Raw genomic sequence first — 25,479 nt, 5'->3', positions numbered from 1 at the left:
CTTCATTCTATTTACAGAGAGTATTCAGGTTTGATTTACTCTCCTTCTCTTGTTCTGATTTTGATTATATGATCTTTCTTTTTTGGCTTTACCATCTATCATTATTGTCTTGTTGATTAGAGAACTATAATTCTTAATATCGTAAAACTATGTTTGAGTTTGAGTTTTGATATCGCAAAACTCTGTTTTGATATCAAAACTCCTCTGTTTTGAAATCGTAAAACTCTGTTTTGATCTCGTCAAGCAGTGTTACAAATCGTTTTAGTTGGAATCTCACTGCATATTTGTCTTTTGTAAATTTTTTGCATAAATTATTTAAGTTCCAATGGATTCTGGTTTGAATGAGGAACCTAGTGGAGCATCAATTTCAACAGTTTTGAAGAGAAACTCGAAAGATGTTGCTTGGGAATATGGAATGTTGTCTGATTTGAAGAATCTTGACAAAGTTAAATGAAAATTTTGTGGGAAAGAATTTTCAGGAGGTGCTTACAGGATAAAAGAACACATTGCCAAAATTCCTGGAAACGTTTTTGCTTGTCGAAGATTATCAAAGGATGATCAAGAGAAGTGCAAGAATTCTATCGAGGAAGCAAATAAGAAGAAGAAGAAGAAGAAGAAGAAGAAGAAGAAGGTAACTCTAGATGATGAGCTGCGGCAGACAGTTAATGTTCATGGCAGTGGAGATATGGATGATGTGATTGAACTTGAAGAAATGGGTTCAAGAAAGATGCAAAGGACACTAGGTCCAATGGATAAGTTTGCAACAAACAACAATCCCGAATCTAGACCTCTTCCAACTAGGCAACAAAATATCAATGATGCTCTTTGGAAAGAGAAGCTACACTCAGCAATATATTGCTAGGTGGGTGTATGCTTCAGGTGTTCCTTTTAGTACTATCGCAAACGATGAGTTTAAGCTAATGGCTGAAGCTATAGGAAAATTTGGTCCATGAGTCACACCACCAAGTCAACACCAACTTCGAGAGCCTTTACTTAAGGAAGAGGTTGACAGAGTTCATGGTTTTCTGAAACCACAAGAAGAAGAGTGGAAGAAGAATGGGTGCACGGTTATGACAGATGTTTGGTCTGATCGAAAGAGGAGAAGTATCATGAATCTGTGTGTTAACTTTGCAAAGGAGGTACAATGTTTGGCTCTTCTAAAGATAGTTCAGATGAGGCTCATACAGGTGGATATATTTTTGAGTATGTCAAAGGCTGCATTGAGGAAATTGGTGTAGAGAATGTAGTTCAACTGGTTACTGATAATGCCGCTAACAATATGGTTGCGGCAAAAATGATGAAAGAGATCAAGCCGAGTATATTTTGGACATCATGTGCGACTTACTCCATCAATTTGATGCTTGAAAGCCTTTCGAAACTCACAAGGTTCAAAGGTACAATTCAGATGGCGAAAGAATTCACAATCTTCATATATGCTCATCATAAGACATTGGCATTGATGAAAAGATTCACAAATAGGACATACATTGTCAGACTTGGTGTTACTAGATTTGCATCATCATTTCTTACTTTGCAAAGTCTCTTTGAAAAGAGGGATCAACTAGCAGCCATGTTTTCTAGCGGTGAGTGGAGAAACTGCAAATGGTAGAAACATTCCAAAGGAATGGTTGCATTTAACACAGTGATGAGTGTTAAATTTTGGAATGGGGTGATAATGTCTTGAAAGTTTTTGAACCATTGGTCAAAGTGCTTCGACTTGTTGATGGAGATAAAATGCCTACAATGGGAATTTTGCACGGAGAACTAATAGAAGCAAAGAAACAGATTAGTGATGATTAAAACATGTGGAAAAAAATGTGAAGCCGATATTGAGTATCATTGAAGAAAGAATTAAGGGTCGACTTGACAATCCTTTGCATTTGACAGGTTATTTGTTGAACCCATACTACTTCTATAAAGATTCAAGCCAAGCCTCCAGTGATGAGATATTAAATGCAGTCTTTAAGTGTGTCTCTGCATTTTTCCCAAATGATGTCATCACACAATTTCAAGTCATCAATTCTGACTGGAGATTTACAAAAACAAAAAGGGAACTTCAGAAAACCATGGGCCATCCTGGGCTTCCAGAAAGAGGATTATGATCCAGGTATTCTTTTTCACTTATTTTTCCTATCAAATAATGTTCCTACTTTGAGGAGAAACAGAGCATGTAGTTCAAACAGAGCAAGAGCATGTTTTTCTGATTTTCGCTAATCTATTATTGATCTCCTCATCACGTTAACTACATTGCTAATCTATTATGAGTGTTATCTTGCTAATCTGTTATTATCGATCTCCTCATCATGTTAACTACACTCATACACAAGATTGTTCACGATGACTTCATTGCTAATAATCTATTGACGTGATTTTGTCTCTCCACTGATGACTTCATTCACTCTAGCTCATTTACATTGGTTTATATTTTTACTATTTTAGTTTATTGGTGGGAAACATATGGAAATGTTGTTCCTAATTTAGCAAAAATGGCTAAGAGAATTTTGGCTTTGACTACAAGTTCATCCGGATGTAAACAAAACTGGAGTACATTTGAAGGGGTTATACTATAATTTTCAATTACCTTGATTTTTATGCATATAGTTCAATATTTCATTTAATTTATATTGCTACCTATTATTATATGTAGGTACATACAAAGAAACGAAAGAAACTTGCTGTAAGTCGAATGAACAATCTTGTGTATGTCCAATTCAGTTTAAGATTGATGAACCAAAGGAAGAGACAAAAGAAGAATATTGTTGATATATTGGTTGCGAATCATGCTACTAATGCTCAATCATGGTTGGTTGATGGGATTTCCAATGATGGAGAGGACTCACAATTCGATTTACAAGGTGATATAGGTGAAGAAGAACCATTTCAATCAACAATTGATGATGCAGATCAAATTAGAGAGTTAGATGATGAAAATGATTTCATATCTGATAATGAAGAAGAACTTTCTGATATTGATTGCGAGTCTGACAATGACCAGATTCTACAAGTTGACGAAGAAGAAGAAGAACTTGAAGTTTAAAATTGGTTTATTTTTCTGTTTTCGTTTTTTCCTATTTCAATTATTTAGACTACTTGGGGTTACAATATAAGGTTGATACTATTGGTTTGATAATTTCATGAGTATTTTTGCAAGGATATTGATATTTTTTATTTTTTTATTATATATTTTAATTATTTATATGTAATATATTTATAATTTATCATATCTATATATATTTTTATTAAAATATATGTACTGAATATATCTTAAATATACAGTCGCGTATACAGCTATACGCGGTGGTGCACCGCCCGACTAGCACCTAGCATAGAACATTAATAGTTGAACATATATAAAATGTAGATATATCAAATGCCTCGTAGCAAGCAACACACACACAATAAAATTCTCACAAACTATGTAGATACTACACTATGAACTATTTGATTGTACAATTGAGTTTTTTCTTAAAAGATTGTCCAAAATCAATAGGCCCAAAATGCCAGTTTATAAACGGTACCAATAACAGCCCAAACTAAACGATTGGTATCTCCATAATAAATCAAATCAAAAGGGAAACCACATTTCACCTCCACAGAGTTAACGAAACACATATTACAAAACTTTCAACTCCTAGTTCTAGACTTCTAGTTACACAAATCTAACATGTCTACTTTTAGCCAAAACTTTTTCTAGGTAACATACTTAGACGGAACACTAAATAGATATCACTTAGCTTTTTAATCAAACTTAATCCTAGTCCTTACATGTACGAAACATGTCTAAACGGCTATCTTCAAGTCGAAGCGAATACGCGAGTTTCTTGTACTCTCCCCAAGTAAACGTTTGGTACAACCGTGGTTGATTCATCATAGTAACCATCGCCGGAAGAGGCCCAATCTTCGTTTGAAGCGGTGGTCCGGCAAAGTACGCCGTTGAGAGCCGGCTTTCTTCTCCGGAGGTCAATGCTCTATGCCGTACACTTATAAATCTTCCGTTCGTCATCACCTTAACATTCACAAACCAACTAAAATAAGTAAATGACTGAAAAGAATATTTAATTATTATGTGAGAAAATAAAAACATGCTTGCTGTTTAGTTTAGGTTCGGGTTTCTCGTTTGTTGATTTATAAGTAAAATGGTTATGGTTCAATGGTTGGGTTTAGACTAGTCCATACATAACTGAAATTATTAATTGTATATAAAGTAATGGTTTTAGTTTTTCCCCATGGCCATAACAATTTCTTTAACCACCACATATAAAAATGATGTAATAAATAAGAAGAAAATGTAATGGAGAAGACTCAAAGAAAAAGAAGACACCGACCTGTAACAAGTCTCCTACATTGACGCAGAAAGCTGAAGGGTCAGGGGAGACAGGAACCCACATGCCATCTGAATTGGACACTTGGAGTCCTCCTACATCGTTAGATCTAAGAACTGTTAATATCTGAGGGTCGGTGTGTTCACCGAAGCCAACTCTGGTCAGTGACACAGATTTATCAGAGAGTGTGGCTCCACCAAAGAACTGATCCGACGGTGGATAATGATTCACCCTTAAAACGGAGTCACTATCGACGGAGCTGATTAACCTACTGAAGGTGTGAGACGGGACACGAAGTCCCTCAGCCGTCAGATCTAAAATCTCACGAGCCAACTGCTTAACTGCTTCTATGTAACAATTCACTGCCGAGCTGTCAAACATATACGTCACACATCAGCACGAGACTCATTATTTTTTGGTTACTTATAGACATATACGAAATATATCCACGTTACCTTAATATTTCTACTTTCAGAAAGAAGTTTTTTTTTTCAAAGAAAATAATTGAATAGACAAGAATGAATCATTATTGAGTTAATTAAGTACGAATACATATCCTGTTGAAATATTAGTACGACTACGAACATGTTATTTTAATATCGTTACAGATAATTTCAGATATGGTACGGTGTATATTTTATTTTTATCTAATAGTTTGAATATTATATAAATACTTCATGTCATGTATATCATGTTGATTAGCACTTAGTAGATACACAATTCTTATCCATACACTGTTATTGAGACAGGCTAAGACCCAGAGCTAAGACTATTACATTTTTTAGTTTATTAACTCTGTTACTTTTGGTTTCTCCAGACTTCTAGTTCTGGTTTAAAAGCCTCCCAAAATATATGAATATAAACCTATAACTAATTAAAATAAATAAAAGTGGACTGTTTGTTTATAGTATCAAAAATCAATGCTGGCATGAGGTAACTGTCCTCTTTTGCATAGATGTAGACCTACAAGGATTTTTTTGTTTTGTTTTTTTTTTGTGTGCACAAGATGTAGACCTACAAGTTAATTAACAGTTAAACTATATCCCTACAATTATACTGTTATAAATATATATAAGCATGCATTAAGAATTAATTAACATAATTACATAAACATGCATTTTGCCTACATTTGTTTTATCATAATAATCATGTGCATATATCACATTAATATTTTTCAAAGTTTCTTAGATATACTACTATACTAACTTTTGAATGTATCCAGCTATACATGCAATTATATATTGACATGAAAATGCAACTATATTGTTTCATTAGAATATTAGTCGTTAGGTGTACATGAGATCAAACTCGAACCGTATATACCTACAAGTATAGATATTATATACGTATACCTGAAGGAGAGCTGAGAGCGAAAGGCAGGGTCGTTAGTGTGAAGAAGCAAATACTCGACCTCACCAGTGTCCCCATTAAGCCCGATGTCCCTAAATCCATACTGGAAAGGCTGGTTAACCGGTCGGGCCGATTTCTTCTCGTGAGCCGGCTTAGCGAAGAAGTTTATAGACTCTTGCTCCATCCTTGAGATGATAGTTTGGTCTACACCGTGGTTGACCACTTTGAAGAAGCCGAGAGTCTCACAGGCTTTGACTATTTGCATCGACACTCGTGATCTCTCCTGCGACATGTCTATTATTGGTATGTTTTGATCTACGGCCACGATTTTCTGGGACCCTTTCACCATTTTTAGAGAGAAAAAGAGATAGAGAGAGAGAGAGATTGTATGAGGGAAGATGATAAGGAAGAGTTTAGTGTATGTATGTGTAGATTTATTTATATTCACACATGAGAAAGAGAGAGAGAGAGAATTTTTTGGCGAACGTGCATGTATTAGGCACCAGCGGGTTATATATACTACTTTCTTATGGAATAAGGTCTAAGGTAGATAGTTAAAGGAAAAGAGGAAAATGCTGATGCTTTGTTACGATACTAAGACTTAAATTAGCTTTTGCTTCTTTTTTTTTACTGATGATCTTTTGAATTTGGTTGCTTTCTCTTTTTCATGTACAAATTATTTCACTACTGCTAGAACTTTACAGAACAAAATTTACCTTTCTTTTGTTGTTAGAGAGGAAACCTTCATCTGTTGTTTAGTTGAATCCTTTTTACTTGCATGTAGTATGTATATATATTAGACTTATTCAAATACATTTAAAGACTTATCTCATATGTAATGTGTCTTCTCAATGACTTATCTCATATGTTATGCTCAATATGAACCCCTAAATTTACATCTAACTTAAAACTCGAGATCGTATATTAGAACATTCTAGTAAGTAGTAAATATTGTTTTCTTCTCACCTAACATGTTAATATTTTTCCCACGCCTTTTCATGTAAGAATGGATACTATTCTCCAAAATATTCGTCGTAAACCTCTTTCACATATATTAATTTGTATTCCTCGGGATATTCAGTTGATCGAAGACTTCTTGGCTAAAGTAGAACCCACAAATTCCCAATTTGCAAAAAGAAGTTTGACTTCTTTACTATTTCAATATCCATAATACATTTTTATAGTTTTCTTTTCGGAGTCATACTTTCCTCTAGTTGAATGTATAACAGACGACAACCTATGTCAGATAATATAATAAACGACCGGCCGGCCGATATAATATTATTCCCAACAAAATCCTTGAATGATTTACAACTCAAAAAAGTAGATATTGGCGGTGATATCTTATGACAATGATATATTCGATTATGGATCATTTTATATCCCGTGGGTTTCTTGAAACTGCAAAGATATTGGTGATTCTTTATATAACCAAGATTTTATAAAAGAAAGTCAAATGCAAACTAGATAAAAATAATACGATGGGTTTGAATGTGGTCGGATGAAGTTAATGGAAACCAGTGGTACATTCCTATATATGGATCGAATATGTGGTGTTTTTTTTTTTTATTATACAAATTTATTGACCACCAACTGCTACATTTATATACATTGGGTTCAGCTTTGTAGCCAGACTTTTATAGATAGCTTCATTGACTCGTATTATATTAATTTCAAAGTATAGTCCATTTATAATTGTTCGGATGGAATGGAAGTAGTCGATTTAAAAGATGAGATCGGCATGGAACCTATGTGATCGTTATGAGGTAAATGCATTATAACAATTAATTTATAAATAAATTAAATTATATTTTAATAAAAAGAAATTAAATTAGTGAAATGACTAAAAATGAAAGAAAAATAAAATAAAAGAACAAGAAAAATATATTAACATTTCTCTGTTACATATATTTATTTAGTTATCTCCTTTATCAAAAATATATTTTAGTTATCGATTGCTATATATTAATATCCCACTGTCAAAATCCAAGCTTTCGCATACCATCCCTAAGTAAGGGCCTACATGTTCAGGCTCTTTTTAATGATCGTTTTCTCCAAAATTTATATTTTTCCTCAAGAACAGATACTTTGGCTTTGTTCATATTCTAATGTTAAAAGAAGAAAAAATCAATAATAGAATTGCTTAATTATTATATGGTAGTAAGATATATAGCAAAATGAACTGGATATCATGATAGGATCTGAATTTTAAAGCTTACCCTTCACTACAATTAGCATATAGACAAACTGTAGTAGATTCTGCAAAAATACATCCTATAATCTTTTTAATGCACCCAAACATCCTACGTATAATCCTGTCACCATTAATGCACGAGTTATAATTCTCTGCAAAAACCCATCCAATTAAACGACCTTTTTTTTGTTACCATTAAATGTACAAGTTCAAATTTATGAATGTATGTATATTGAATGTGTTGTAACTTGAATGTCATAGGACTCTGTCAGTTGATTCATTATATATTTTCTGGAACATTTATTCCCATTTTTCCAAAATGTAAGAAATAATTATAATTATTTTGAGGAGCACCTAAGAATCCATATATACTATAAATGGGAAATGCTTATAAATAAAGTATGAAACGTTGGGAGTCTAAATCTGATTCTGCAGGAGAGGTGAAGAGGTTAGATGTTAAAATCACATTACACTTCACTTTCCCAACAATTATTCGATTCACTCTCACGTCAAATCCACATATTATTCGTAGAAGAACATATATATATATATATATATATATATATAACTTTTCATACCCAAAAAAAAAAGAGAGAACATATAGACACGTTACACATAGCAGTTGCACATGGAGTTACGTTGCCATAGTTTATTTGTAGTAAAAAATGAGATTTTGATTTTGACCAGTCAAAGAAACTGAATAGTTGAGTGTATCATAACTGTAAACAACTACTACATGGCTTTTTAAAGTGCCCTATTGCATATAACTAAAACATATTACAAACTAACACACATAACTATAAGTTGCAATTTTACTACAAAGAAGGTAATTACTAATAATGTGGTTAAAGAAGACAAAAGATAACAATAGTTCAAATTTTCACTGAAATTAAAAGCGGTTAAATGATTACAAGCAATTGAATGTTAAAAATTTGTTTTCTTTAAAAAAAAATCTTCCGTTTGTTTGATTGGTACAAGTTCTTCTAATCAAGTATCAAAGCCATTATAATGTATGTAGGGTTTTTCAATACAATAAATTAAACAGGGAGTTGAAATAGTATTTACTTTTGCCACAGTATATAATCAATCAATCATATAGCATAAGTTACAATAATAATAAAAGTTAACAATTAAATGGTGATGAATTTTCTCTTTAAAATATACACATTAATATATAAAATATTGCCTACCTACCTAGAAGCGATACATATTAGTAAGATTTAATAATGAAGATATCCACCTTTTTCAAAAAAAATATATTAGAATTACGACACAACAATCAACATGAAACGTTATATAATGAAGCTGATAGAGTCAACCACTAAATGAAATAAAATAAAAAGAATATAGAGTGTCGAACCAGAAATATTGAGAAGAATAGTAATCTAGCTATCCAATCTAATTATAAGCACGTTGGTGACTCCTTCCATTTACGTTCTTCACACAGAAAGATGATGAATGATATAAAATTAATAGTAAACCAATCGCACAACCATTTGCATTTTTCTAAGACATCAAGCTAATATTATTTTTCTAAAATCACAACCATTTGAATTTTGCAATCATCATTTTAATGTTTGAAACAGATATTATTAAATTTAATTATTATCAGATATTTAATGTTGAATGATGGGTGATGTGATATCATCATATCCGGCCCGCCCCTCTCATCAAGATGGAGAATAGTGCATCGTACCCCTTATGTTTCTTGGAAGGTCATGGATCTTGGGGTTAGTTGCTTCTAGTTGTTCCTTCATCTGGATCGTCAAGATGTGGTAGAAGAGGAACTGTCGAGGAAGATGCACCATATCCATATGTGTCCCAAATGGAGCCAAAATTGTATATTATACGACCTTTGTTGCAAAGATCGGATTAAAAAACAATAATAAAAGCGTAGGTTAATAGAAAAATCTAGTTTCACCTTTGGATATGAAATAGAAAATGATTGAATTATTATAATTTATCAATAAATCATTTTTTAAATGTGTAAAATTAGATATTCGTTAATCGTGATCTTAGGACTTTGGAAAGTTTACTTCAAAATTTTTAATGTACTTTAGCACATAGTTACCATGTTTTTCTGGAGATACTTGAAGAAGCTTTCGTTCTTCCATTCTTATTTTTGCACCATGAGAAGCACGTTTCTAACCATTTATCTCGTTGGAAAATTTAACCCACGAGCTTGTCTCTTATCAACTTACTCGTCTTGCATATGTTTTATCTATAAAGTAAAGCTATTGAACTGAACATAAAACAAACTCTACTTACATTTTCAAAGACACAATTCAGTCGAAGTTGTCAAAATTAGAAGCGTCTCGTCTCAAAACTGGAAATACAATACAATGCAACGTCGTCTTTTCATATCGAACATAACTGATGTTTTTTTTGGGACCACTATATCATAGTTTTCTCTATTTCTTTTCGGCTATAGTGATTTCGAAACATAAATAAATAAAAGTTTACTAAGCCCTTGATGATTTGTGCAACTATATTAAATATGTACAAAGTGATAAACAGGTCCCTTTCAGCCCACAAAGTGATAAACAAGTTTATGTCAGCCCATTTAATAAAATTTGTAGACCATTCCACCCAGCCGAAGTCCATGTGAACATATCGTTTTCCTAACAAACAGAAGAAGAAGAGAGAACATACATTGCATGAACATAGATTTTAACGGCCAATGAAATTATAATGAAGCACGCAAAGAAACCCAGATTTTTTTATATACGATAACTTCTTGGCATCAGATAAAGATTGCTTCATTGTTCGAAACACAGGGATAATTATCTAAAATACTGTGAGTTTTATAAATTGACTTTATTTTATCTGTTAATATGATTTTGACATTCTTTTTTAATCAGGAGCTAAATGCATATTAGATAAGATATATACTTTCTTGTATATCTGATAAATTATAATAATAAGATATACTGTATCGTGTATAACAAAGGTGTCATAACTCATACGTTAACCTTGAATTGTTCAACCTAACCCGTATCACATAAACTCAAATAGACAAAAGGCTTGTCTGTTTGTTTATCATAGTATAGGATATGTATGATGTATCCTACAAAAATGATAACTAAACTTAGTTAGTTTTAAGAGCAAATATAATATTTGAATCAATTAGAAAAAAACGTACGTGTATGATTAGTTTATAACATTTATCGTTTGGTTATTTAGTAGATACTAAAAAACAAAGAATATTCAATTCAACCTAACACTTCTCAAATAAACTCAAAAAGACAAGAAGACTTTTCCGTTCATTTCTCATGAATCCAAAGATGTGTCCTCCTAAGAATAGTAACTGAAATCGTCAAATATCCACGTGGAACTCATCTACCAGTTACAAAGCCACGTGGCATTATCTACGAAATCCTTTCCAGCAAAGAGGAGAGACTTCTTTTGCTCACTCCAGTCCTAAAACCCTATAAATAAATTACATTCAAACCCAAAACAAAATCAGATCATTAAAGAACCAAACCAAAAGAATAAACAAAAGCCAAAATACTTTTAGACATGGCAGTCACCAAAGAGAGAAAAAGCTTGTTGGTTACAATGGTGATGGTGATGGTGTTGTTATTCCTCTTCAACGCTCAACTTCTTCAAGTCATGAGTTGTCCCAATGATCAGGGCAATCAGGCGACCAACTGCACCGATCAGGACAGGAAATTATTGGAGTTTCCGTTGAATTTGGAGTACCTTGAAGCTGAGTTTTTCTTGTTCGGAGCGTTAGGGTTTGGTCTTGATACAGTCGCACCAAACCTAACAATGGGAGGGCCAAGTCCTCTTGGAGCTCAGAAAGCTAATCTTGATCCTTTGACAAGAGATGTTGTTTTGCAGTTTGCTTGGCAAGAGGTTGGCCACTTGAGGTAAAACGTTTCTTTTTAAGTCATACATATAGTGCTTTATAGTTTATTATTGTGATTATATCATCTGTATAGGAGTTATGGGTTCATTAGTGTTTAAATATGAAAACACACAATTTTTTTTCATTATAGCTATGTAGTTACGCTAGGAATATTTTTTTTAATTGCTGGCTTGGAAAAGTAATTTTTCTACCCAAGACGAAATGTCTTCAATCATATATTCTTTATAACTGAAAAACGTGTAGGATATTTGTTACATTTGTACATCGTAAACATTAAACTCTCAAGAATCCATCCAAAATAAAAATTAAATGATTGGTTCGGTGTATATATTTAATTAGACAATATTTTCTAGCTTTGTACATATCATATGTATAAAAGATGAAAAAAAACGAATACATCGTTTCTTATACATCGCTATATATGGGTATTAATTTACCACTTAACGAGTAAAATGACGTAGCTTTGAGATTCTTTAATTATAAAGAGTAAATGTAATTCGCATTAATATGATTTTTATTAAAAATGACAGGGCAATCAAGAAAACGGTGAACGGGTTTGCAAGGCCACAACTTGATTTGAGTAAAAAAGCATTTGCGAAAGTGATGGATAAAGCTTTTGGAGTAAAATTTGTGCCACCATTCAATCCTTATGCCAATTCTTATAATTACCTCATTGCTTCGTATTTGGTCCCTTATGTTGGTCTCACTGGATACGTTGGCGCTAACCCTAAACTGCAATGTCCAGCCTCAAGAAAGGTAACATATCCAATTCCTTTGATTCGGTATATTGGTCTCTTCTTTTTTTTTTTTTTTCAATGATCTCTTCTTATAACCACATAATAAGGTTTTATATAATTATATTAAGCTTTATTATTAAAATAAAGGAGTCTAATTAAGCTTTATAAAAATCATGAATTACTTTTCATCCACGATCAATGGGTTAAGATGATATTTCATTGCATATCATAAATATAATAAAATACACACGCTTTACGAGTTATATCTAAAACTTCACCTAATTGAAAAGAATGTTAGGAATTAAAAAGAACGTTAGATATGTTTCAAAATGTTAAATTGAAAAGAAAAGTAATTTAAACAAGGTTTACGAGAGAGATGATTGTTCTCTATTGTTTTTTTTATAAAACATATTTGCATTATATATGTTACACTTATGCAAACACTATTTTCAGTTAGTAGCAGGACTTTTGGGAGTAGAATCGGGTCAAGACGCAGTGATAAGAACGATGTTATATGCTCGAGCAGCACATGTTGTATATCCTTATTGTATCACGGTTGCGGCTTTCACGGATAAGATCTCGGATTTAAGGAACAAATTGGGAAAAGCGGGAGTGAAAGATGAGGGATTGGTCGTACCTAAAGCCATGGGTGCTGAAGGACAAGTGGTTGGGAATGTTTTGGTCGGTAATGAGTTGTCTCTTTCGTATGATAGAACACCTGAGGAGATTCTCCGGATCGTGTATGGAAGTGGAAATGAAAGTGTTCCCGGTGGATTTTACCCTAAAGGAGCTGATGGGGAAATTGCTAGGTCATATTTGGTTACTACTGGGAGTACCGAGGTCTAGTTTCAGTTGGAGTTTAATTTTATTTGTAGTTCTTAGGTTTTTGGTTATATGTAGGAGACTAAACCTAATAATCATCGTGTTATTAATAAATGTTGTGAGAGCGAAATTTTCATAATCGACAAAAGTTCAAAGATGTATGAAAATTATATTTTGGGAAAATTAGAAAAAGAGCTTTTTCCAAACATTTGTCCATTTATATTTTTTTTTAAGATTGTCAATTGTGACAAAATGTCCCTACCAATAGATATAGTGAAGTTTTTAGGACTTTAAACCAAAAAACAAACAGTAAACTCATGTTGGTATACAACTGTGTAAAAAATATTTTGAAAAAAAAATGTTTTGGATGTCAAAAATCAGTTTGTAAATTGATGATTTCTGGTCTAAATTGTTCTTTCTATGATTTTTTCAAGTTCTGAAACATTTAGATTATTCATTCTACAGTTTGTACATGTTCTACAAAGTTTAGACGAAAAATTTGTTCTAAAAACTTCAGAAACAGAATTTTGTATGTTCTACCAAATTAAAAATATGTATCTACATTTTTTTTCATTCTACATCAATTCAGAATATGTTTTCCACGTTTTACTCTGTATACTAAAAGAAGTAGAAGATATATCATAAACATTTTCGAATTTATAATCTGTAGAACTTAGAATACCATAGAAATAGAAAGAAAATAAACTAAATAAGGAAAGTGAATTTTTTTGAATAATCTTAATTTATGGTTACGATTCTGTATTTATTTTTTGAATAATCTTAATTTATGGTTACGATTCTATATTTATTGTTTAGATATGTTCTAATATATTTTAGAATGTGTATTCTAAATTATTTAGAAGAAAGACAAAAACAGAAAAAATCAACATTCGACATAACTTATGATATCGTGATCGGTTGTTTTCACTATCTTTCACCTTCCACGAAATTTTCATTTACTGATTATGATGCAAATCTATGTTACTTGTGGTGTATGGAGATTGGATGCCAACAAGGAGTGGAGATTTATTGATGACGAAGAAAAACGTGTGAGATTACTGACTTTGCAACCCACAACGTCTCTTGAAGAGAAGGTGATGGTTTCAGAAGACTATGAAATAGAGCAAAGTATGTTTGATGTGGAATTCAGTTATTTACCCTCAGAGGTTAAAGTTGATTCTCCTCCTGTTGTATTGACAAATGATAAGAGAATGAAAAACTTTCTTGCATATCTGAAAAGGAAAAACATGATTCGGTTATGTGTTATATTCAAAGAAATAGTTGATGATCATAGAAGTAAAGTCCAGTTCGATTTGAATAAGGACCCACATGATACAAGTGATGGTGATTATGTGGGAGTTGATCTGGGAAATTCAGTAGCTATTATTTCAAGGAATTCACATAAGCCGAATGATGATTTATTAGAAAAGCCTACTGATGCTAATCTTGGTGATGCTGCTGGTTCAAAGGTGGAAGATTCAATGGTAAAAAAGGGCGACTATTTTAGCAGTAAGGAAGCTTTACAGGCTACTATGGAAATATATGCAATGAAGTATAACTGCGACTACAGGATTACAAAATCTGATAAGAGTTGGTGGTGTATACGCTGCATTGATAGTGCTTGTAATTGGAGTCTCCGGGCTGAGTGTTTACAACCGTCTACATATTTCAAAATCAACAAATTTGTGGGTAACCATACATGTGCTCCTTAAAAAAAATCTCATTTTGTAGGACTCCATCTGCAAGAACAGTTGGACATCTCATTAAGCAAAACTATGAGGGTGTGAAGGAAGGTCCTAAACCGAATGATATAATTAATATCATTCGTACAAGGTTTGGCTGCGAGCTAACATATTCCCAAGCTTGGGAGTCTCGGGAGTATGCAGTTAACGAAGTTAGAGGTATTCCTGAGAAAATTTATGCTAAGATACCAAAATACTTGCACATGCTACAAGAAGCGAATCCTGGTACGTTCACAAATTATGAAGTTGACTGTGATGGAAGATTCAAATATCTATTTATTTCTTTTGGTCAATCAAGAAGAGGGTTCTACAAGGCAATGCAGAAAGTGATAGTAGTTGATGGAACATTTTTGAAGAATAAATACAAAGGAGTTATACTAGTTGCTACAACTGTAGATGGTAACTCCAATTTGTATCCAATCGCATTTGGAATTGCTGATTCTGAGAATGATTGTTTATGGGAGTGGTTTTTTATGCAACTTAAGATGGTTATAGCTGATGAAGAAGGTTTATCATTTGTGTCAGATAGACATACATCGATTGCTAAATCAATTGGAAACATCTACCCATTGGCTAAACATGGTATTTGCATCCACCACTTGATTAGTAATGTGATAACATATAATAAGGGAAGAGGTGTCGCTGGTATGGTTGCAAAAGCGTCAAAAGCTTATAGAGTTGCTGAGTTTGAGAAAGAGTTCGCGCGAATTAACAATATTAGTCCTGCTATTAGAAGTTATCTAGAGTAAGCCGATGTGACAAAATGGGCTCGCTGTCATTTTCCGGGTTATAGATATGACATTAACACCAACAATGCGGCTGAGTCAATCAATGCAGCTTTGAGGTCACCCAGAGAGTATCCAATAATTCCTTTGTTAGACAGCATCAGAGAAATGATGACCCGCTGGTTTTATGAGAGTAAAGAGTTAAGTGCAAAGCAAAAAGATCCTTTAACTGTTGAGGTGGAGAATAAGATTTCAAGAAGAATAGAGAAAGGTAAATTCATGAACGGTTATCAGATGAGCAGATCCATGTTGCAGGTTAAAGGTAATGGAGTAGACTACATTGTTGACTTAGAAAGAAGGACTTGTTCATGTGGAAAGTTCAACATCCAAAAACTCCCTTGTAGACATGCTATAAAAGGAATCTATATCCTTATGCTGATGATGTATATACCACTACCGCATGGAGATCGCAATATGAGGAAACTATTAATCCAATAGGTGTTTCTGAAGAAGAATGGCGAGTCCCACAAAATATTGAAGATGCAAAAGTTTGACCACCTGAAACAAGAAGACATCCTGGACGGCGAAGATAAAGAAGATATGAATCAGCTGAAGACAAGATAAACTCAACACAAAACTCACAAGGGTCAAAGAGACATAAGTGTAGGCGCTGTGGCAAAGAAGGGCATAACAGAACAACATGTGATGATACCAGCAATTACACAAACATACACAAACCGAATTCTATCTTCTTGTTTCCCCCACGATGGAACTGCTTCAAGGTGGGTCTTCATCAAACTTTGAATGGTAATGATACCACCTCTCCTTAACAATTTACTCCAAAACCTATTATCATCTGTCCATCCCTCTGAATCACCACTAAAATCATCATTGTACTTGAGCCCAGTAGCTGCATGAAATTCTTGCGTCGAGAATCTAAGCGGCTTCTTACCAAACACAAACCACAGCTCATGTCTTCTCTTAGTCACCAACTGCCTACACATCATGATGTGTATCAACCGAGCTGAGTACCCAAGACCATTCTCATACAATGCAAATATTTGTGCGAAAACTGGATCACCCTTCACAATCTCATACTACACTGGTAATGCGCTCTTGATCTTGTGTAAAATAGACATTCGACATGAGTTATTTATCTGGCTAACTTGTGGCTCATTTCCAACTTCCATAAGCCGCTTAGGATACTTGTTTTCCATTCCTGCAGAATAAAATAAAACATGAGTTAGTGTGAATTAGCAATCACAATATACGTATGACCAATCACAATATACTTATGAATCCAATTTCACACGCACACAAAGCCAATACATCAAACAGAGATTAGAATCAAAGATGATACTAAAAAAGGAACCAAAAGGAACCAAATGGAGAAAATAAACGGAGAGATGATACTAAAAAGGAACCAAAAGGAACCAATAACGAATTGAAAATTAAACAACATTATAGTTAAGGATCTTAGTTTAAACTTCCAACCTTTAATATACGATATACACTTGTTTTGGCTTAAAAAATTAAGTAGAGACGTATGTCAAATACCAAACCAAACCCATTGTTAATCAGCTTTTTTTGTAATATAGCTCTTTGTTAGTTTTAAAATATCCAGAAATAGTTTCATAACAAAACGAAGGAATACACAAGAAAACAAAAGAATACTGGTGAACACTTTAATTTTTTAATTGTCTACGTCAAAAGAAAACAAAAGAATACTGGTTCCATAGTGTCAAGAAACATAGGATGGATCTAAGTTTGAAATTTAGATGGTAGTCCATATATATTGAGGGGATGGTTAAATTTTTCCTCATCTCAAAGGAATCAATTAGAAATCAGAGATCAATGGGGTTTAACAGCTCTTTTAATCACGAAATTATAATAATCAACATGCAAAAAATTGAAATCGAATAAGAAAACATTGGGTTGAAATCTGGGTTGAAATAAAGTGAATAAATTGACATAATCTCAAGAAACGAAAACAACATAACAATCAACATGCAAAAAAAATCCAGAAATCTACATACCTAAATCATGGAGAGATGGAGCAATGGTGAAGATGGAGATGTGGTGAGATGGTGAAGAAGGAGAGACGGCGGAAGATGGTGATGGAGAGACACGACGGAATATGGTGAAGATGGAGAGACGACGGAAGATGGTGATGATGGAGAAAGACGCCGGTGGCTAAGGAGAAGATGGAGAGAAACGGCGGTGAGGTCAAAGATGGAAGAAAGAGACGACGGTGAAAAGTTAAGGGTTTCGATTTCTTTTATTTTTTTGCCTACCCAAATTTTTTAATATTTTTCATAAACATAGTAAAAATAAATGTCCCATTTTGCACCCAATATCCCATTGAAATTGATACTTTCCTAATTTAATTTAATTAAAATCTACAAATTAAATCTGAATTTGTAATTGATATACAAATTTAATCTGAATATATAATTGAGGGTATTATTGGCTTTTAATTACACCCTAAAACCTATTTAACCAAACTTTTTTTTTAAAAAGTGTAGATGGACAAAGTTTTTAAAAAATATCATTTTTTTTCTAATTTTCCCTTATATTTTTAGTGTTTTTAGCCTTCATTAATTATGAAAGAATACTAGTACTTTGGCAATACATAATCACCATATATATGGAAACAATCTAGTAACTAATTAAGAGAATTTTATGGAGTTAATGGTTATTTGAAATGAATTCGTTGAACAATCATATACATAGAAGTAGACTTCTGTTCTCTCCTTATTGGTTGTTTAGCATTTAATTGGTTCTAAATTAATTGTCTCTCTTAAATGTATGATTTGCTCGAGATTGTTCCATAAAATCCTCTTAATTAGTCCAAGCTCATAAATTGGTTTCAAAATTAATTGTCTCTTTTAAATGTATGATTTGCTCGACGATTGCTCATGATATATCATGGTTTTTAGATGTTTTTAGCCATGATATAAGTTTTATTTATAGAGTATTTTAGATGTTTTTAGAGTCTTTTTGAGTCATTGAAGGTTTATGTACATCTTGGACTTATTTGTAGATTTAGGAGTACTTTTGGAGAATGTTGAGAAGTTAAGCCGAGGAAACAAATTCGGAGAGCAGAATTGGTGTAGTGCATCGATCGATGGAGCTCTTACATCGAGCGACACGGTATTCTGAGGGTCAGAAGATTTCCAAATTTGGTCCATAAGTTTTCCTTATTTGCAATTAAAGTCCAATTCGTGTTTTACAGTATAAATAGGTTTTTTTTTTTTTTTTTTTTTTTTTTTTTTTTTTTGACAAACATATATCTCATTCTATTAAATAGAAATCAACATACAAGTAGAGTTGGTTGGGTTACACAAATGCAAAGGAGGACACACTCCAAAGATAAAGACAATAAAAGTACATAGGTAGATAGATGCAAGCGATACTAAAAGCTTGAGAGCTATGCGCCAAATACAATAAAGCATAATGGAACATGTGAGATCAAAGCATATCGAAGCGGTTTCCATGAATAAATCAGTGGAAAAGACAATGACCACTGTCTTGAGTCGAAGACTGAGTGGCGAAGTGTAAAAGGCTACAACTTGATTAGAAGCTTTGCCAGGGATGAGAGCAAGGATAGGAGTGCTCTGGTTATTGGTCAAAGCCATGGTGGTGGTGGTTCTGTGATTTGGTGGAAAGAGCTTGAAGAGGTTGCGGTAACCACTTGGGATGGTGATCATAATGCCGCTAGTCTTCAAGTTTAAAGGCGAAGGCTTCAAGAAGCGGTTGCTTTGCACTCTGGAAAGCTTTGAGCATGGTCGAGATAGAGAGGAGAGGCTAGTGAAACATGGGTAATCCCCACTCCATAGAGGTGGGATCATAATGCCCAGTTTCTCCAAGCTGTCTCCTTCAAGAGTGACACACCGAGATGATTCAAACCTGGGTACACGATGAGGCTGAGAGTGTCGACCATTTGGTGATAGGTGACAAATAGGGACAGAGGAAGCAAGCGTTGAAAACTGCCCCATTGGCGGGTTGGAGTCATTAAAGGAGATCAGCATTGCAATCCTTAAAACCAAACTAAAGTACTGGTCTCGACACAATTGGGTTTCAAGCAAATCAGATGTTACCAGTGTTCTGCTTTCGAGTGAAACTCGACTTGACCAAGCAGAAACGGCTGGTACTATCGATTTAGGGCTTGGTAGAGACTTGTTAAGTGCAGCTCTGGGTAGGCAAGTTCTACAATCAGAGATATCCTGTCGAGCTTGGCCAAACACAACATAGACACCAGGGTCTAAAGGGGTTGGGTTCATTCCAGTTTTAGAGGGACGAAGTAGCTTCCAAATCATGTATAATCCATGTATTAAACAGAGCAACCTAATTGCCAGGGTTCCAAGAACAGAATGAAGCACAAACCTGGGTCGAAGCAATATCACGGGTGAAACAGGGAACGCCGGGGATGGAGATATCTGCGTCCAATTCACCGTTTCCAGCGTCAAGACAGAGCTCCCGTCCAGCTCCATCCAAATAGCACATTGGGGGAGAGGAAATAAATCCGAGGAGCGAAGAGATGTCGATGTTGACAGCGAGAGGAGGCGGTGAGAGGAGCGGAATCTGAGTCTGTTAGGGCGTTTGAAAATCTCAAACCGGGAAGGCGGTGACTGGGAACTCAGCGGGGCAAGAGCAGCGAGAGAAAACACCAGATACCGAGGGAAGGGAGGGGGCGGACGAAGCTTACGCATGCTCAGAGTCGAGATCTGGGATCTGCAAAGGACTCCGGGAGGACTAAAAACGAGATCTACGGAGCTAAGAAGACAGAGGGGGCAAAGAGGAAGCAGAACAAAAGCCCCAGCGACGCCGATCGGACTCAGCGTCGCCGGGGAAGCGAACCTCGGTGGTTGTGCCAGAGAGAGTGCGGCTAGGGCGAACACTACTGGAAACAAACGTTTTTTTCCATAAATAGGTTTTCTAGGTCATTGTTTAAACCAAACTTTTTTTTTTGCAAAACCCTTAGAGATTTTTAGAGAGATTTTGGAGAGAAGAATCAAGAGTCAAGACTCCTGCAGAGAAGATTCAGAACTCCTTTACTTCTTCTTTTGATTTCTTAATGCAATTTATTGAGTCTATGATGTGTTCTTCATTGATTATGTTTGAGTAGATCTGTTTGTTAGGTTTAGGATTTCTCATTAGGGATTTCATGGATTGTTAGATTGATTGATTATTTGGATTCATTATATTTATTGTTCTTCACCGTAGGTTGTTCTTAATGCTAGATCTTTGATTAGTCATCTGGATTTAGATCTTAGGATTATTGATTGATATGAGAATATAATTGATTTTTCTGATAAAAACCTTTGGTGAGCAAAATTACTTTTTGCAAAGAGATTTGAATTAGTGATTTTGTGAACTTTATCTAAACTTGATTTTACTGCTGGTTTTTAACTTGAATTTTGCAAAGAGATTTGAATATTTGGGTTTTAAAACTTAGATAATATTTGCAGTAAGAAGTGATTTATTTTATAATTGTGTTTAGAGTTCAAAAACAGTGTTTAATTGTTGAATCCTGCTTGATTAATTAAATTGATCTGATTTTCCATGATTTCTTTAGATTTTCCCTAGGCCTAGCGTTTAATCCATATGAATTTACAACTCTTTTACTTTATGTTTTTGCATTGCTATTTAAATTAATATTTTTGTTTAGCATAATTAAAAGATTATGAAATCTATTGTGTGAGTCTAGAGGTACTTGTAGATTTGATCCCTAAGTACTGTAGTGATCTCTTAATTTGAGAGAGTAGCTCTAAAGTTAATTTGAGCGTATTAGCTCCATAGAATCCTATCAATTAGTTCACGCTCTCTTTTACAATTTCTCCATAGAATCCTCTTAATTAGTCAACGCCCTCTCTTAATTTTATTCCTTAATTGCTCCATATAATATTACTCGACGACTAACTTAAAAAAAGCTATGAAACCATAACTCATTAAAATCCAAAAACAAAATTTCTCCTCACGATTGCCTTAGAGAATATACTCCACAATTTTTTATTTCGCAAAACCTCATTGACCCCCTTTATTGCAAAAACATTACTCATTATATTCGAAAATCAGTACTACCAAAATTTATTGACACCGCATTTATTAATTCATATGTTACTCCCATATTCATATAATTCAAAATCAGCTCCTTCTATATATTGTCAATATTTCCATATTTCATTCTAAACACCTTCCAACTCTCCTAACCTCCATTAACTAATATGAATATAATTCCATTGAAGGACCTTCAACTTGGGCGTCTGCCTCAAACTGTGTGTGGCCGGCTTTTCCATAAATGGCACGCAAAAGCTTTCCATTAAAATGGTAAAACTGTATGTGGCCGGATTCTCCCCACCACCACGTAAGAGAATCAGAGCCCATGACCTGGACACCTCAGATCTGATCCATGAGAACTCCCTTACCCTCATTGGACGACTCACAAACCCTACTGTCCAAAGAATGTGGGCTCTCTTCCCTTTTCTCCTCAACCGCTGGAACCTGCATGGTAAGGCATCAGGAGCAGATCTAGGACAAGGTATTTACCAGTTCACCTTCGAAACAGAGGAGGACATTCATCAAGTTCTAGCAAACAGACCTTATCACTTTGACTACTAGATGCTCATCCTCCAACGATGGAAACCGGTTATCTCTCCCTCCTTCCCGTCATTAATACCCTTCTGGCTCGAGATCAAAAGCTTACCAAAGCATTACTGGAAGAAGGAAATCGTCCACTCAATCGGTGAAGCACTAGGCAAAATTCTAGACTGGGAAATTATCCCCTCCACTGTCCTCCTTAAAATCCTCCTGAATGGTCTGGAACCTATCATGAAGGAAACAATCATTGAGTTCACGGATGGCAGTGAAGCTCTTATATGTCTAGAATATAAAAAACTCAAAAATCATTGCTCCAGGTCTTACCCATGATAAGAGCCTTTGTCCAGGTCTACAAAACCAAAGGCAAAAGAACAGTCCAACACCAACTCAAACCTTACCCCAGTCTTTGCAAAAATCTGTGTCCAGAATCTATTACACTCCCCAAGATAACTTCTTACATCTGAAAGGACAACCCCAAACCTCCGAGAGAACTAATCAACCCCGCTCCATTTCAACTTCAAGAAAGAGGACCTATGAAGACATGAATCCAAAATACAGATATTCTTAGATCAAAGAACACTGTCCTGTAACCAGAGATATCACAATGAATGAACCTTCAAACCAAGGCACCTACCTTGACCCTCCTATAGCCGGGAGGAGGCGTCTCACCATAGATGCCCTCGTTCCTCTGATAATCCGATCAGCAACTATCAATGGAGAGAAAAAACCATATCCACAACAGACTTAAATGGTGAACCCTCGGTTTCTTCCAGAGCACGTCGACCCCCATTGGAGAGAGATATGAAAGTCTGGACCCTGCTACCCCTCCTCCCACTAAGGATCAAGGCAAAGACGGACCCCTTCAAAATCCTGTCTGCCTACTAACTGATACGGAACAACCATCCAGGGACCAAATTATGAATGATCTCCAAGAGGTAACCATCCAATATATCTCTTGCCTAGACCTAGTCGAAAGTGCTGCTAGGAGGTTGAGAGTCATGCAAAGTGATTCAGAAAATCTCATGGAACATACTGCCAACTCTAAACTAGCCTCAAACTGGAAGTCTGCATCTCAACTGAAATTACCCTCCCCAGATACTCAAGAGGAGTTTACTCATACAAACACCCCTCCAATAGTATCTACAATCCAACCAAAGGCCACATGTGAAGCCAGCAAGCGAGGACGAGGCCGACCTCCCAACCAAAAACAAACCGGGAAACCGAACCAAATTCTTCGTGGCGCAAAACACACAGAAAAGAAACTTTACTGAAAGCTCTCCACGTAAGTCCCCCACACCAACTAGTACCTCCAAATCTGACCCCTCAAAGTCAAACCAGAAGAAAAGAAGTAAATCATCTGCAGGAGTAGTGCAAGGTAATGGTCAAGCACAAGGTGACTGCAGCTTTTAACTGGCAGAGAAACGTCTGGTCTCTCAAGACCTCCCCGAAAAAAAAACTTCTTCTCTAGAAAGCTGCCCAGAATGCTCTCCCGGTGGGGGCGAATCTCCAACATCGCAACATCACTGATTCAGCCAGATGTCCACATTGTAACGAGGAGGAATCTACCCTCCATATATTCTTCAAGTGCCCTTATGCGAAGCTTATCTGGTCTCGTGCACCTTTTAACCTTCAAGTATCCGCGGAAGAGTTCACCTCCATGGAGGATGGAATTACAAAGACAAATAGACTCATCAGCCTACCTCCAACAAGCATCAGACTAGGTCCTTTATCCCCATGGATCCTCTGGTCGATATGGACCTCCCGTAACCAACTTATTTTCAATAAAAACGAATCACGGCTGAGGAATCCCTGCATCTCGCCATGGCAAGGGCCAAAGAATGGCAGAATGCATAGTCTCCCAGCTCAAAATCTGATCGACCTTCCAAACCCGCTGCCCCTTACCGAATCCCACGTGATACCTTTAAGTGCTCCACAGATGCCTCCTTGAAGGACAATGGAACATCGGGTCTCGGCTGTGTTCTCAAAGATCCGTACGACCTAATCAAAATCTGAGGGGCAACAACTGCTAATCATGTTGGCTCACCGCTGATGGACGAAGCGTTGACAACTCTTGCTGTTGTTGGAGTTGCAATCGAATCGAACATCAGATCTATCTCTTTCGCTTCCGACTCGCAATCTCTAGTCCAAGCCCTAAACCAGAAGATCCGGTTAAATGAACTTCACGGAACTCTCCATGATGTCCTTGTTCTATTTGCAAAATTTGATTTCTGCTCTTTCACTTATATTTTTTCGCAATCAGAATCTTCAAGCAGATGCTATGATTAAGAAGGATTTTCACCTTCCTTGTACGCTACCTTAAGTTTCAATTAAGTATTTCGTATTTTGACCCAAAAAAAAAAACGATTAGGCTTACCCATATTATATAGTTAAGAGCTACAAATAAAGTAAAACCTCTATAAATTAACAATGCTTGGACAATAACATTGTATGGATTGGACAATTTATTTTTAAGATTATGGTTTTAAATGGTATTAAGATATGGTATATATATACATGAGACTTTATAGCCTCGATATGCTTTTATTCCTACTTAAAACAAAAAAATTACCAAAGAGAAAATGGGGAAGACAAAAAAAAAAGAGTGCCAAATACTCCACAACCCATGTATTGCGTGAGCCAACATCTAGTAATAAATAATAGGAAAACACTAAAAAAAAACTCTTTAGGAATTCCATTTTGCATTTCTAAGGAGTCTTTTCTCTTTCCTTAAAACAAAGAAAAATAGAATACTACTAATCCATAGAAATGCAAGACTCCTTAACAATGAAAATGAGGGTTAAGTCTTTTTGGAACTCAGCAAGATAGCTAATCTTGATCCTTTGAAAAAAGATATTATTTTCCGCTTTGCTAGAGCACGAACTGGAGTCAAAAATTAGTATTTTATCATATATACTTTACTAGTTAAATTAAAAAAAAAAGTAAACTAACAATCGCTCCCAGACACGACTATCGAGGAGACTTTTCCATCTAAGTTTTCCGGCGCCGGTGAGGCTTCTGCTCGCCGGCGTCGGGATCTGCTCGCCTCTCTCCTGCTCGACAATTCCTTGTTCTCTTTAGTCCGATCTTTTTTAAGCTTTTTCCCCATTTGTTTCCCC

General features: G+C 35.0%; 2 protein-coding genes and 1 pseudogene across 2 annotated transcripts; 2 read left to right on the top strand and 1 right to left on the bottom strand.

Moving 5' to 3' along the window:
• The first annotated feature begins 697 nt into the window (after positions 1 to 697).
• Positions 698 to 3,127, top strand: LOC147924620 (uncharacterized; annotated as a pseudogene).
• Positions 3,128 to 3,754: 627 nt separating this feature from the next.
• On the bottom strand, positions 3,755 to 6,050 carry LOC104758090 (gibberellin 2-beta-dioxygenase 4). The gene is made up of 3 exons (XM_010480901.2): positions 5,675 to 6,050; positions 4,326 to 4,692; positions 3,755 to 4,006 (listed from the first exon to the last, which is right to left on the bottom strand). The coding sequence occupies exons 1-3, from the start codon at positions 6,019 to 6,021 to the stop codon at positions 3,755 to 3,757; spliced, it is 966 nt and encodes a 321-aa protein (XP_010479203.1). The 5' UTR covers positions 6,022 to 6,050.
• Positions 6,051 to 11,289: 5,239 nt separating this feature from the next.
• Positions 11,290 to 13,502, top strand: LOC104758089 (ferritin-like catalase Nec2). Its single transcript, XM_010480900.3, has 3 exons — positions 11,290 to 11,738; positions 12,268 to 12,493; positions 12,928 to 13,502. Exons 1-3 carry the CDS (start codon positions 11,386 to 11,388, stop codon positions 13,318 to 13,320), a joined length of 972 nt encoding a protein of 323 aa, XP_010479202.1. The 5' UTR covers positions 11,290 to 11,385; the 3' UTR covers positions 13,321 to 13,502.
• Positions 13,503 to 25,479: the final 11,977 nt, after the last annotated feature.

The sequence above is a fragment of the Camelina sativa genome, chromosome 17, assembly GCF_030686135.1.
Source record: "Camelina sativa cultivar CO46 ecotype springtype chromosome 17, ASM3068613v1".
Taxonomy (NCBI): Eukaryota; Viridiplantae; Streptophyta; class Magnoliopsida; order Brassicales; family Brassicaceae; genus Camelina; species Camelina sativa.
This window is presented reverse-complemented; position numbering and strand designations above follow the sequence as displayed.